General features: G+C 36.2%; 1 protein-coding gene across 1 annotated transcript; it reads left to right on the forward strand.

The window, feature by feature from the left end:
* Positions 1-1,253: 1,253 nt before the first annotated feature.
* Positions 1,254-3,370, forward strand: LOC147396159 (GDSL esterase/lipase At4g16230-like). Its single transcript, XM_086450065.1, has 5 exons — positions 1,254-1,494; positions 1,585-1,715; positions 2,074-2,304; positions 2,405-2,660; positions 2,946-3,370. The coding sequence occupies exons 1-5, from the start codon at positions 1,254-1,256 to the stop codon at positions 3,167-3,169; spliced, it is 1,083 nt and encodes a 360-aa protein (XP_086306191.1). The 3' UTR covers positions 3,170-3,370.
* Positions 3,371-15,279: the final 11,909 nt, after the last annotated feature.

Genomic DNA, 15,279 nt, shown 5'->3' on the forward strand with positions numbered 1-15,279 from the left:
CAAACAATAATGCCTTGAACTTGAGGATGAGTTTCATTCAATATGGAGAGAATGATGCAGTGCAACAAGCCTAACAGGGACCATGGATCCGGACAAGTGACGGATTCAAACTAATCTAAGGAGACCTATTCTTGAATGGAAATGCCGAGATCTTCAACATCCATAGAAGCTATAGACTTTGTATTTTTAGGCATGTTCCTTCATTTACCTTAGTTTTTAGACGTTTTTGTTATTTTATGAAAGTTTTATTCTGTTAATCACTTTAGTTATACAAGTTAGAATCACACATCATCGATTCCCTCTTATTTATAAGGTTAAGTTGTATCTATTTTCATCATTTGGTTATTTTTACTAGTTTTAATACATTTTTTTTTCTATTTTGACTATTTTCTTGTTTTTCTAGGAACAAGAATTTTTTATATGAATAGTACTGTAACTCCAATACGGGGGAAAAACTTTGGATTAATACAATTTATGTGTCTTAGAGAGTTTTCCCTTACTTTTCTAATTACTTTGTATTTTGTGTGAATCAACAAGTTTTTTATGCCCAATTGTTCGATATGTTTTTCAAAATCAATGAAGTAATTGGAAGATTGTTTTTCACCTTGCATCATTGTTGCCTTGTACGAGAAAATGATGTAAATGCCATCATTTTCAATTTCAAGACTATATCTGTATGAACCTTCAATCCAAGCCTCAAGAACAATTAAATAGAATTTTTTGATAATTCAAAGATGATGAAATTTTTATAAAAAACTCGAGGGTTTTAGGGAAAAAAATTGAAGATGATACCAATTTTATGTTAAAAAAGAATTCTCACCAGAGATTTAATAAGAGTTTGACTGGGGCAGATTTTTTGGGAGAAAAAAATCAACTCTTTTTAGCTAGAGATTGAAGACAGATATTAGGTCATTTTCATTAGACATTCTTCGAAGACTGAAGTCAAGAGGTAACTCATCAATTTGAGTACACAGGGTTATGTCAAATATTCACCAAATATGTCTAAATTACCCATCTATCAACAGTTAGAATTGAGTAGCATGAGTCCGAGTCAACAAGTACAGTTTAATGCTTTATGAAGATGGTTAGGTTAAGTAGCTTTCACTTCTTAAATTCAGTAGTCAGGTTTTGGTGGAGCTGGTTAGTAACATTTATGCATGAAATCTGTCAGAATTTTCAAATGTTGGTCTATAAGAATCATCACAACATACGTTTCAATAATAATAAGAATAATAAAAAGCCCGTAAGAATCAATGGCCTTTTTATCAATTCTTCCTGTTTTTGTGTTATTTTCTATTATAGTTGTTGTTTCTCAAGCCAAAAGTGTACCTCGTTTTTTCGTATTTGGAGACTCGTTGGTTGATGGTGGAAACAATAATTTTATTTTCTCCTTAGCAAAGGCTGATATGAAGCCGAATGGAATTGATTTTGTTCCAGCTGGTCGGCGTCCTACTGGTCGTTTCTCAAATGGCAAAACAGTGATGGATTTTATAGGCAATGTTTATTCTTCAATTTGTTTTAAATTTATTTCGATGTCTGGCCTGATCTGATGATGTGTTATTGTGATTTTATTAATTTCTTTAGGTGATGAATTTGGATCGATATGCTATCCTCCACCTTACATGGGCCCCAATGCGAATGAGGCCGCTGCGACGTGTGGGGTGAACTACGCTTCCGCTGCAGCTGGAATTCTCAACAAAACCGGCTATATATTTGTAAGGCCTTTTTATCTCCATGGTGTTGATAATTAGTTACCAAACTATATATCCATGCATATTCTAACAATTTTGAGGTGCATTTTATTTTTGAAGATAATTGTCGCTGAATTATCATATAAGGGTCCATGACCATACTAAGGATTAATTAAATTGAACCCAAATTCTGATTCTACCATCCCAAATTCTATAGCAAAGTAAATCCATTTAATTAATTTTAAATATGGATCTTGTCTACGTATATTTATAATGTGACATGTTATATTATCTAGACCATCTAATGAGTCAAATTTTGGCATAATTAATTAGCCCATCTTCACGTCGAAAGTTTCATGAATTTATCTTATTTTCTATCTAGGTTGGTCGCATAAACATGGATGCACAGATTGATAATTTTGCCAACACCCGACAATTCCTAATCTCAAGCCTTGGTATGGAAAAGACTTCAAAGTTGCTAAAGAGCTCTTTCTTCACCGTTACAATGGGGTCGAATGACTTCCTCGATAATTACCTCTTAGGAACACGAATACTAGTGCCTCAAGATGATTTCATATTACAGCTGATCAAGAGATACCGACTTCAATTAAGAGTAATCCCTCTCCCTTCTTTCGTTCCCAGTATAATCAATTTTAATTTCGCCCGATTTCCATTTCTATCTAACACACATATATAAATGTTTTCTCTTGCAGAGACTGCACAGTTTAGGTGCAAGAAAGATTTTAGTGGTGAATGTAGGACCACTTGGATGTGTTCCAGCTCAGAGGGAGTTAAATCCATTGGTTGGAGAAAATTGTGTCGCTGATACAAATCAACTCGCCATGTCCTTCAATAAAAGGCTTAAGGATCTCGTTATCGAACAGAACTCAAGCCTCACCGAAGCTAGATTACTTTATGCAAACGCTTATCGCATTGTGTCGGATATACTTCAGAGTTACACTAATTATGGTTGGTCCATCATAGAACTTCTTTTATCGCATCAAATTTTACTTAAAATATGCCAATCTTTCAAATCAAATAACCTGTCGGAAAATTTAGAGAACTATTTCCCTTTTTTGTACATAAAAATTCTTAGAACACCCTTTTATGAGAATGAAGCGTTTGGTGTCTTTTCAGTCTTATTTGGAATGTTACAATAGAATAGTTTATCTTCAAATCATCTCAAGCTCTAAAATGTTGTCTCTATTTGTTTTGAAGGACTTAAATCTAATATTACTCCAATGACTGTCACAGGCTTTGAGGTTATAGACTCAGCATGTTGTAAAGTTGCAGGGCGGTATGGGGGAATCATTCTTTGTGGTTCCAAATCGACGTATTGTCCTGATCGATCAAAATACTTCTTCTGGGATCCATATCATCCTACTGAGGTGGCAAACAGGTTGATCGTAAATCGGTTATTGGATGGTGATATTGAGGATGTATATCCAATGAATCTGCGAAAGTTTATCGAACTCTAAGAAGCTGAATTAATTAGGGAAGAATTTATTGAGGATGTATGAACATTGTACAACAACTACATATACACGTGACCTTTTTTTTTTTGCTAAGTAAGCAAGTAAAGTATATTAGATTAGTAAAACTTTACATAGGGAATTCCCTAATGATTTACATAACAAAACTGAGGAAGATCAAGATTAATTATTCCCAAAATAAGTATTTTTAACAAATAATGGCAGGTCTGAAACTTGTTTGAACATCATAGATGAAGCATTGTGAACTGCAGCAGCAGCAAGGGCGTCTGCAGGTGCATTCGCCTCTCTCCAGACGTGATAATCGCACTTCAATATTGGAAAACAGCTCTCTTGCTTTATGCACCCACTGATCTAACTTCCAAGAGATTTTTTGATCAACGAGACCTTTAATTATGATAGCCGAATCCAGCACTATGATGCCTTTTTTTTCCTTCTAATTGGAAGCTTTCCAATGCAGCAACCAACACCCTTATTTCAGTTTCATTGTTTGTTGCAACACCTCCCTTATCGTCATGGAGAATGGCACCTCCACCTAAGCACCCTGGATTACCCTTAGCAGCCCCATTTGTATTTAGTTTCCCAGCCTGCAGGAGGCTTTCGCCAACAAACAGTAACTATACGATGATGTTTACTGTGCTTCCTATGGATTCCAAAATCCTTAAGAATTCGAATTTCACCATCTGAGGCAGAGATCTTGTAAACTTGATACTCCTCCAACTCCCTAATCCAATTAAGGCAATTTTGGATTACTCCATGCACTGTGGGAGTTATACTCTAAAATATGCATTTGTTCCTAGCTAACCAAACGTTCCAGCATACTACCCATGGGACCCTTCCTCCGACTGTACCAAACTGAGATTTCTTTGATAACACCATTTTATTAATGACGCCAGTGACATTGCTCTGGTTTCCTCTTCTAAGAGATGACAAATAAAGAAGTTCCACACCTTTAAAATGAAAGGGCATTGAAAGAATAACTGGTTAACTGTTTCTTCCTTGGCCTCACAGTACGGGCACCTAGATGCCATGGCAATACCCCATTTTTTCCTGACTAAATCCACCGGGCAAGCCTTATGGAAAATTTTCCACGCCAATGTCTTCATCTTTGTGGGAACCTGAGAGTTCCATATTGCCTTGCATATTTGGTAATTGTCACCTCTAGTTCTTGAATTGTCCCAAGCCGAATGAGATGAGAATAATCCTGAATTTGAAGCCATCCAAATTGTTTTATCCGAGCTGCTATGCTGAACATTAGATGTTAGAATATCAGCCACAACAATAGGATTCTCAACCATATCTCTCAGCTTTTGTACATCCCAACCACCTGGACCCCATACCTCCATCATTGTAATATTTTTATTTTCGTTAGGATAGAGATCGATTAGAAGACAAGATCATCTCCAGTTGTGTAAGAAAAGTGATGAAGAAGCTCCATCTCCAATTAACCTCTTAGATAGGCGAATTGTCGGTTGAAGAAAAACACGAATAGATCGTCATAGTTTAGAACCTCTTGAATTTGTCGGATTCCACCAGTTACCATCTTTAGCATACTTATTCTTAAAGAACTCTATCCAGATCCCTCGCTCATTTTTCAATGTCTAACTTATTTTCATTAGGCCCGTTTTATGCACCTTTGAAAGAGTTTTAATGCCCAAACCACCTCCCCACTTTGGTTTACACACTTTATTCCATGCTACAAGATGAGTTTTCCTCCTTCCCTCATTATTGCCCCAAAAGAACTTAGCGAAGCATGATTCCAATGAGGTTGCAATAGCCTTTGGAATAGGGAGAATCGATATGAGATAGACTGGTATTGAGGAGAGCACATGAGAGAGTAAGGTTAGTTGACTACCCTCCGAAAGAAGATTTGATTTCCAACCCTCCATTTTTCTCATGATCGTAGACACCAAACCTTTGCATATTTCTCTTGTCACTTTGCCAACGAACAAAGGAACTCCCAAATAATTGGTAGGGAGTGAGCCCTTCGTAAAGCCCAGGATAATCTTTACAATTTCAACTCTTCTATCTTCGACATGTTCTGCCATAAAAAAACTACTTTTCTCAATGCTGATTTGTTGACCTGATGCCTTCTCATAGAATTCCAGAAAACCTTTGATGTTTGATAAGGACTTTGAAGTTGTCTTGGTAAAAATGATTCAATCGTCTAGAAAAAGGAGATGGCTTGGGGCTACCCCTTTTTTTGAAACTGAAAATCTTTCCAGCTTTCCAGTTTGTGCAAGGTTGTTCAATCCCACACTTAGAGCTTCCTCTGCTAAGATGAAAATGCTAGGTGAAATGAGATCTCCGTGTCTAAGGCCTCGACTTCCGTGAAAAAAATCATAAGAACAACCATTAACTAACATAGAATAGGAGACACTCTATAGACAACCTTGAGTCAACTTCAAAAATTCCCTAGAAAACCCCAACTTCAAGAGGACAGCCATTAAGAAAGGCCATTGAACTTTCAAGTTAAGATCATCTAGCACTTCATGAGCCAACAAAATGTTATCATAAATATTCATCCCCTTTCCAAAAACACCTTGTTCGGGGGAGATAAGTGAGGGAAGAAAATCCCATAATCTAGAGGCCAAGATTTTAGATAAAATTTTATACAAGAAATTATATAAACTAATGGGTCTAAAATCAAAAAAGGAAATGGGTACCTCAACCTTAGGAATCAAGGTTATGGATGTGGCATTGAAAACTTTCGGGATAACACCTTCCTTGAAAAAAATTTGATACTGTAGCTAACAGAACTACCTTGATAATATCCCAGATAAAACAATCCCGAGAACCCATTCGAACCTGCTGCACCATGAGCATTCATTTCTTTGATGGCCTGTAACACCTCTTCCTCTGAAAGGGAAGCACATAGATGATTATTTTGAGCAGAAGTGACTTTGCATTGTAACCTTTCCAATAGATCACGGTAAGAGCATCTTTGGGTTGAGTTAAGAAGGATCTCAAACTCGTTGGCTGCCTCCCTACCAATAGCTTTTGGATCTTCAAGGATATTACCACCCGTTGATCTGCTCCTTCTAACCGTGTTTCTAGTTGCTTGAATCTTGGTAGATAAATGGAAGACTTTTGTATTCCTATCTCCTTTTTTGAGCCACAAAATTCTAGACTTATATTTTCAGAATGATTCCTCATTGCTTGTCCATGTAGCATACTCAACCTTGGCTTGGTGACACTCCAAATAAAGGTTTTGATTCCACCCTTGAGATGAAAGTAATTGTTCACAATTTTGAACTTTGTTTTCTGCTGCCTTCAACCTCACTTGGACATCACCCACAACATTCTTATTCCAATCTTTCAGAGCTGCCTTCAATCTTTTAAGCTTTGAAAAGAAACTAAATAACAGATACCCTTCAACTCTGGGCAACTAAGAGGTCTTCACAAGCTGCAAAAAATCATCTCGATCAGTCCAGAAGTCCAAGAATCTGAATTGTTTGGGCCCAACAAAAGATTTGAAAAGTTGAACATGAAGAGGACAATGATCAGAAGATAATCTAGGAAGATGATTAACCATAGACGATCCCAACTCTATTACCCAAGCAGAAGATACTAAGGCACGATCCAACCTCCCCCATATACGATTACTACCTTTCCTATTGTTACACTAGGTGAACCTATTACCCAAAAATCTAGCATTCATTAATTTAAGTTCTCTAATCAACTCCCCCATGTTAAAATTCAACACCAGCCCAAATTGGAAAAGCCCACATTTATTGTTCAAGTCCAATAGTTATTTATAGCCCAATTTCTAGAATCTTCCTAGAGAAAACTCTAGATGTCTTTAGATAAGAGAAAAATAAAAGATTCTAGAATTATAGATATTTTGGTAGAAAACTCTAGACTGATAGATATTTTTAGAAAGTTCTAGATGACAAAATTGTAACCACTAGATTAAGAATGTGTTGGCACAATCCTAACCATTAGTTAAGGAGGTGCCACTAGTATAAATAGGGGTAAATCCTCTCATTTTGTAATCAAGTAGTAAGAAACAAGTTGTGAGAAATAAGTTGTGAGTAAGAAGTCTTGAGAGGTTGTAAAAAGTGTGAGTGTTTGTAAAAGTGTGTTTTTCTTAATAGAGTGTTATTTTCTTCTTCAACTTGTGAGTGATATCTTTATTGAGGGTATAGTACAAGTAAATCGTTTACTTGTTTATATCCAACATTTGAGTATTTAGAGTCGAGTACTCTAGATTTTTCCTCAACAATTGGTATCAGAGCCAGGTTGCCAAGGATCGATTTTGGTGGAGTTATCTTGAGTCGTGAGGAGTTTACTACTCTACAAAATCGTTAGTCAAGTTTGTTCCGTTTAGTCGAAGCTCTGCCGGCACGATGGGTGACCTTCAAGTAGTTGGAGGAATCAAGAAGCTCAACAACCAAAACTACAACACGTGGGCAACATGCATGGAGTCTTACCTACAAGGTCAAGACCTTTGGGAGATTGTTGGTGGTAGTGAAGTTACGCAACCGACAACAGAAGATGCCAATGGCATCTTGAGAAAATGGAAGATTAAAGCAGACAAGGCGATGTTTGCTTTAAAGACTACAATTGAAGAAGAAATGTTAGAGCACATTCGAGATGCCAAAACACCGAAAGAAGCATGGGATACTTTCGCTATACTCTTTTCAAAGAAGAACGATATAAAGTTACAACTTCTCGAGAACGAGCTGCTATCAATGGCGCAACGTGATATGACGATCGCCCAATACTTTCATAAGGTGAAGTCAATATGCCGTAAAATTTCAGAGTTAGATCCGAATGCTGCTATTGGAGAAACCAGGATAAAAAGAATAATTATCCATGGTTTGCGACCCGAATACCGAGGCTTTATTACTGTAGTACAAGGATGGCCGACACAACCATCACTTGTTGAGTTCAAAAATTTGCTTGTTGGTCAAGAAGCTTTGGCTAAGCAAATGGGAGAAGTCTCGTTGAAGGATAAGGAAGAAGCACTTTACACAAGCAAAAGTAAAGGTAGCTTCAAGTAGTACGTCAGAGGTGGATCTAAAACGAATGGTGACAAGATAAGAGGTCATCAAAGAGAGGGAGGCTCTCGTCCAGGGGGAGCTTCAAAGAATCACAGTAATAGTAGAAGGTTCGAAGGCGATTGCTACAACTGCGGGAAGAAGGGCCACATGGCGAAAGACTGCTGGTCTAAGAAAAAGCATGCTGAAAGTAATGCTGCTACTTCCAGTTCTAAAGAGAAAATTGAAGATGAATGGGATGCTGAAGCATCGTTTGTAAAGGAAGAAGAAAAAGTAGCTCTTACAGCTACATCTGAACGGATTGACTACGAGAATGACTGGATCGTAGACTCGGGGTGCTCAAATCACATGACAGGTGATAGACAGAAGTTGCAAAACTTGTCTGAGTACAAGGGAAGTCGTGTGGTGGTGACGGCTGACAACTCAAGGTTACCGATAGCTCACATGGATAAGACGATAGTCACACCTCGTTATAATTCTAACCAGGTGCCACTTCAAGATGTCTACCATGTTCTAGGAATGAAGGAAAATTTGTTATCCGTAGCTCAATTAACATCATCAGGCTACTATGTCTTGTTCGGTCCCCAAGATGTGAAGGTATATCGTGACATCAAAATCTCAGAAAAGCCAACGATGGAGGGACGACGATTGGAGTCAGTTTACGTAATGTCAGCAGAGTCTGCATATGTAGACAAGACAAGAAGGAACGAGACAGCAGATTTGTGGCACATACGATTGAGTCATGTTAGCTATTCCAAGCTAAGTGTAATGGTAAAGAAGTCGATGCTTAAGGGACTTCCTCATCTTGACGTGAGAACAGACACGGTCTGTGCAGGATGCCAGTATGGCAAAGCACATCAATTGCCATACGAGAAATCGAAGTTTAAAGCAAAGGAACCATTAGAGTTAATTCACTCTGATGTGTTCGGGCCAGTCAAGCAACCATCAATCGGCGGAATGCGGTACATGGTAACATTCATTGATGACTTCTCTAGGTATGTGTGGGTTTTCTTTATGAAAGAAAAATCTGAAACTTTTTCAAAGTTTAAAGAGTTCAAAGAGATAGTTGAAGGAGAAGTAGGAAAGAAGATCCGTTGCTTGCGCACAGACAATGGAGGAGAATATAGCTCGGACGAGTTCTCTCTATACCTACGAGAATGCAAAATACGTCATCAGTATACATGTGCCAATACACCACAACAGAATGGTGTAGCAGAAAGAAAGAATCGACATCTTGCAGAAACTTGTCGGAGTATGCTACATGCAAAGAATGTACCGGGAAGATTTTGGGCCGAAGCTATGAGAACAGCAGCCCATGTGATCAACAGACTTCCTCAACCAAGGTTAGAGTTTGTTTCACCCTTTGAGAAACTGTGGGACATAAAACCTACAGTTAGCTACTTTCGAGTATTTGGATGTGTATGCTATGTATTTGTTCCTGATCATTTACGTAGCAAGTTCGATAAGAAAGCAGTCAGATGTATCTTTGTTGGATACGATAATCAGAGAAAGGGGTGGAGATGCTGTGATCCTACAACTGGAAGGTGTTATACATCGCGAGATGTGGTATTCGACGAAGCATCTTCTTGGTGGTCCTCAGGAAAAGAGGTGTTGCCAGACTCAAGAGAATTCGAAGACAAACTACAACAAAATATGGAGGAGCACACTGTCAATATTCAACCAAGTTCAGATGAGGCTGGAGATCTGCATGACAGTGATGGTGATCAAGAGATGGCCCAGAATCCTTGGGAAACTGGTGTGTATCAACAAGAAGATCATCATGGAGAAACGGAAGTATCAAATCCACAATCACAACTGAGAAGGTCAAACAGAATTCGCAAACCAAATCCCAAATATGCCAATGCAGCCATAGTTGAAGAAGCAACTGCTAAAGAACCTGAGATATTTGAAAAAGTCACAACGCTAAAGTAAAATCAGACCTGGGATCTGGTGCCAAAGCCAAAAGATGTGAAACCCATATCATGTAAATGGGTTTACAAGATAAAGCGTCATCCAGATGGATCAATCGAGTGGTACAAAGCTAAACTGGTGGCTCGAGGGTTTTCTTAACAATATGGGCTAGACTATGATGAAACATTTAGTCCGGTGGCGAAACCTTCGCGTCGACTCAACATGGTGCAAAGAGTTAGAGCTGGTGTTGAGGGGGAGTGTTAAAATTCAACACCAGCCCAAATTGGAAAAGCCCACATTTATTGTCCAAGTCCAATAGTTATTTATAGCCCAATTTCTAGAATCTTCCTAGAGAAAACTCTAGATGTCTTTAGATAAGAGAAAAATAAAAGATTCTAGAATTATAGATATTTTGGTAGAAAACTCTAGACTGATAGATATTTTTAGAAAGTTCTAGATGACAAAATTGTAACCACTAGATTAAGAATGTGTTGGCACAATCCTAACCATTAGTTAAGGAGGTGCCACTAGTATAAATAGGGGTAAATCCTCTCATTTTGTAATCAAGTAGTAAGAAACAAGTTGTGAGTAAGAAGTCTTGAGAGGTTGTAAAAAGTGTGAGTGTTTGTAAAAGTGTGTTTTTCTTAATAGAGTGTTATTTTCTTCTTCAACTTGTGAGTGATATCTTTATTGAGGGTATAGTACAAGTAAATCGTTTACTTGTTTATATCCAACATTTGAGTATTTAGAGTCGAGTACTCTAGATTTTTCCTCAACACCCCAGATCCTCCATGGAAACTCAATTAGGGTACCTTCTTCCTTTCCTTTCACCCGAGAAGAGAATGGTGTTGATATAGCTTAATTATTTGTGAAAATGCCTAAATGGATTTTAGTAATAAGACATCGGTTAGAATTTTTGACTTGTTCCATATGTTCCTAAATGTGGTTTATGCAAATAGGTGGGCAGACGAAGTTGAGCTAGTTGTTACTTACTTGAATTAGTTAATTTAAGTGCTTCTACTTAGTTGATTGATTTGATAAATTGATGTTAGAAACAATTCAATCTCATGGAGTCCAGGTATTTGTATAATTGTTTACTACAGATTATCAATAATAAATAAAGAATAAAATACTAAGCCTCGACCAAGAGGGATCGATCCACATAGACAATATTGATCTACAGTTTCTGACTTAAAACGATCATAGTTCAAAGTAACTAATGAAAACTGATTGAAACTAAATTTAAATTAGCAAATTAAATAGGAAATAAAATCGCAATGTGAAGGATTAGATCAACCGAATCCACCAAGAACAACTCATCTCATTAGTTTATTTGTCTTTTAGTTATCTCGATTCAATCAACAATATAATGTTGTTGGATTAGAAGATTAAATCCGTTAAACTCAAATACTAAGTCCAACCTCTGTGGTTATATTTAGTAAGATGAAATCAAAATATAGTTTAACTCGAACCTATCTAAGCTTAAACCATCGAAATTAGGAAAACAAATACTAGATCTATTGATCCCTACTTAATAAAATAAAATCACAATGAAACACAAATGTAAAAACAATTTAAACTATCTGAGATAATCTTGCTCCAGCTTCATCGACCTCTCTAATGGAGGTCTAATACAGATCATCGCAAGTATAATTTAAGAAGATATAACAAGAAAGCAAAGAGAGAAGGGATACAAAGGAGAATGGTGTTTTTTTATATATTAATCTTTGCCGAAAAATGACATAAAACTCGTTCTGTTTACAAAGCTTGAATAAAAAATAAACTAAAACCTAAAAATTGCAAAATTGGATAAATAATGTAAAAGAAGAAGATGGTTTAGAGGATGATCTATGACTCTGTTCTAGTCTCTTATTTATAAAGATCAAATTAGGGTTTCAAGGATTCATATCACTTTTTTGTTTAACAAAATGTCTAAACCCTAATCTATTAGGTTACAAATTAAGTTGTCATTACATTGCACAAATCTCAAGGCATTCTCTACCTACTTCACCGTGTCGCTCAAAAGAATATTTGTATTGTGGGTTTTTTGGGCCCATTGGGTATGGATTTTGGTCTGTAGTCTTGTCTTGGGTCCTTGAGTGCAATGTACTTCTTTAATTGTCTTGGTTTATCCTTTTGGATCTCGTGACTTTGACTTATCACAAATAAATAATTTAAGTTTGGCCAAAAATCATAATTTATTTGAAAATAATAATAAAATAGACTATTAATGAATTATATCTATTTAGGGATTTATTGTATGATTAAGCTTTAAATTCTCTGCAAATAGGGCCATAGAAATGACTTTTTATGCTCTAATTGCACCCCCAAACCTAGATTTTGCTAGTCCTAACTACATTTTGCTAATTCTGATTAAAAATAAAAATGCCACTTTCATAGGTTACATGATTATATTTAGTGAATGTAGTAAGCCCATAAACCCTTAGGCTACCCATATTGAATGAGTTTGAGTCATGAGAGTTTGTAGTGAACATACCCACAAAATCCAAACACTTATAAAAATATCAAAATAAAAAATCAACGTATGTAATGAAAACATAAGAATATTTTATAAATCAGTAAAAGGTCTTCTATGTTCGAGAAAATGCCTAATTTTTATTCCTTACTTTAAAAACAATTTAAGAAATTGATAGCTTAAGTACCTCTGCAAAATTTTGATTTAAAATAAAAAAATGTCAACTTTTTCATATCAAGGTTTCACTTCTTAACTGTTAAGTATGGTTAATTCAACCTAAGGTGTAACTCGAAATTAATGAGAGGTGTGGATGTTCACTTTAATATCTTAAGGGGCTTTATCTATTATATTCCTGTTTACTCATATTTTTACCAATGACAACTTTCACCCTACTAAAACACTGTATTTGGTCTCATTGGACTATTTTTGTAGTTTTTCAGTTCTAACATTTTTTTTATTTTGATATTTTTTCAAATTATTTTACTTTTCTTTATCAACTTTTTAGATATCACCATTTTCTTTTTCAACGAAAAACAGGTAGCCCTTTTTCAAGGTACCTAGTCTAATCATATGGTTGTTGTTCAAGTCATACCAACTCTAGTTCTATTTTTCTTCTAATTAGCCAACCAAGGGAGAAGGAAGTCAAGGTTCATTAGACTAGGTTTTTTCTAACATTCTAAATAGAGATGAGGGTCAACTTTTGTTCAATGAAGTCTAAATTTTCAAATGATTCAATCAGAAGTGATGTGAAGTTTTCAAAGTAATTTTTTTCTATGATTTTCTAACAAGGAATACAAAATAACCCATGATAAAAATTGACTGAAGTTTGAAATTCATACGTAAAAAGTACATACAAGGATTTTGAAGAAAATATTTTCAGAAGTGTTGTATTCTTTTTATTTTCCATTTTTCAAAAGTTGAAAACAAATTACTATGCAATTGTGAGCTAACCTAATACCTCAAAACCTAAAATAACTATTGTCCTTAATATGCAAGTGGTAAGGAAATAGAGAGAAATATTAGATCACACCTGAAATAGATTGGGTATTAATTTGCAAAATATTGTTACAATTGATCTAAAAAGATTTAACGTTTTGAAACAATTTCACACAAAATAAAGCCTACCTAAGAATGAAAAAAACAACCTAACTAAGAAAATAAAAACATCATAATCTAAGAAAGAAAAGCATCCTAATTAGAATTTGAACTCTGAGCAGCCTAAGCACTTGCGCAGACCTTTTTCTCCTCAACATAGGCCATCATTTGTCTCTACTACTTAATCAACATATGTTAACTAGTCTGTAGATCCTTGTAGCATTGGTTGACATTCTTGAGTCCTCAAAATACATTCTCAAAAATAATATGATGCCCTTGTTAAGGTACTTGATTAAGCCAGGACACGTCCTCTAAGTTTGGACTCGATGTAGGCTCATCCTCAAGTGGGTGCTTGTTGAACTTTTCTCTTGGGAACCCATAGCTGTGTGGGATTCCATATTCCTCTTCATTAATACTAGGGGCCAATAAGCCCTAAACATAGGTCTTGAAAGCCCTTTTCCTTATAAAGGCTAGAATTTTCTTGAGTCGATCCTAAGTGATTAAGATAGCCATGGGAATACCCATCTGTTGCAAAATATGATAGACAAGATGAGGCAAGCCCAATGATCAATTTCAAGTTGTCATCACATTTGTGAGTGTGTCAAAGAGCAGTTGAACCAGACAAAATGTTGGATTGCGTGTCTGAGCTGCGTGTAAGATGTAAAGATGATTGGTGTACATCTCAGTGAAGTATTGGGTACCCAGAACATTACTCATTCTCCATCGCCAATAAAGGTATTGATTCTCGTATTAGCATATAGATTTTAGATCGTCGTCTTTGAATCAAATTTCTAGTTTGGAGAAGCCTAGGTGGGTGACATAATGTTCAAAACCAAAGTCAGGCTCACATACACCATTCTCAACCAATTCGATTCTAAGAATCACTTGAATGTAGTGGGTATCAATTGTGATCAAAATACTAAGGAAGTTGATGTTGATTAAAGGACTAGAGGGTTCAACTGAGATAAAAGAATCATAAAATCCTCGAAATAGCTCTTTGACAAATGTCTCATTGCTTTTGTAGAGCAATTGACCCGATCCTCAAGCAAGGATTTTGCCACAAAACCAAGCTTCTTCTGAAAAAATGGTACAAGTTTTGGGTGGCACTATTGGAGAGAGGAGGGCAAAACAAGGGGGTAAAAAAAATTGGAGGTTAATGTTCATGGGGTAACTGTGATACCAAAGATGGTATGGGCAGCGCGGGTTTCGTTCGATTGATTGGTATTGGATCGTCGTTCATAATGCTCTCACTTGGACCGATCAGTTTCGATGATGAGTGGAGGGGAAGGGCTCGGCCAACAACTCCTTGTGAAGGGGTTTGGTAGTTGGACTTGGGAAGAAGAGAATGAGAAAGAGATTAGGGTTTGTGATTTTAAGTTCACATTTTAATAGGAAAATGAATTTTTTTTCCCTTGGAAAAGCCCAAGAAATAAATCTTCTCGGAAAATTCTAAAGTGGAAAATAAATTTTTGAAAAAAAAGTTTTAGGAAAAATTCTTGAAATTTTCAACCTTATACCCCTTTTGGTGAGTTCAAACTGAACGAAAGAAGGGAAATGATGGTCTTATGTGATAGTAAACTTGATTTACTACCTAAATAACTTAAGGGTTGCCT

Source organism: Akebia trifoliata, chromosome 8 (genome assembly GCF_017979445.1).
Source record: "Akebia trifoliata isolate Shusen 1 chromosome 8, ASM1797944v1, whole genome shotgun sequence".
Lineage (NCBI taxonomy): Eukaryota > Viridiplantae > Streptophyta > Magnoliopsida > Ranunculales > Lardizabalaceae > Akebia > Akebia trifoliata.

Coding starts and splice junctions, on each gene's coding strand:
- LOC147396159 (XM_086450065.1), top strand. CDS start 1,254: ATGGCCTTTTTATCAATTCTTCCTGTTTTTGTGTTATTTTCTATTATA. Junction 1,495..1,584: donor AACAGTGATGGATTTTATAG/GCAATGTTTATT, acceptor TAATTTCTTTAG/GTGATGAATTTGGATCGATA. Junction 2,305..2,404: donor GATACCGACTTCAATTAAGA/GTAATCCCTCTC, acceptor TTTCTCTTGCAG/AGACTGCACAGTTTAGGTGC.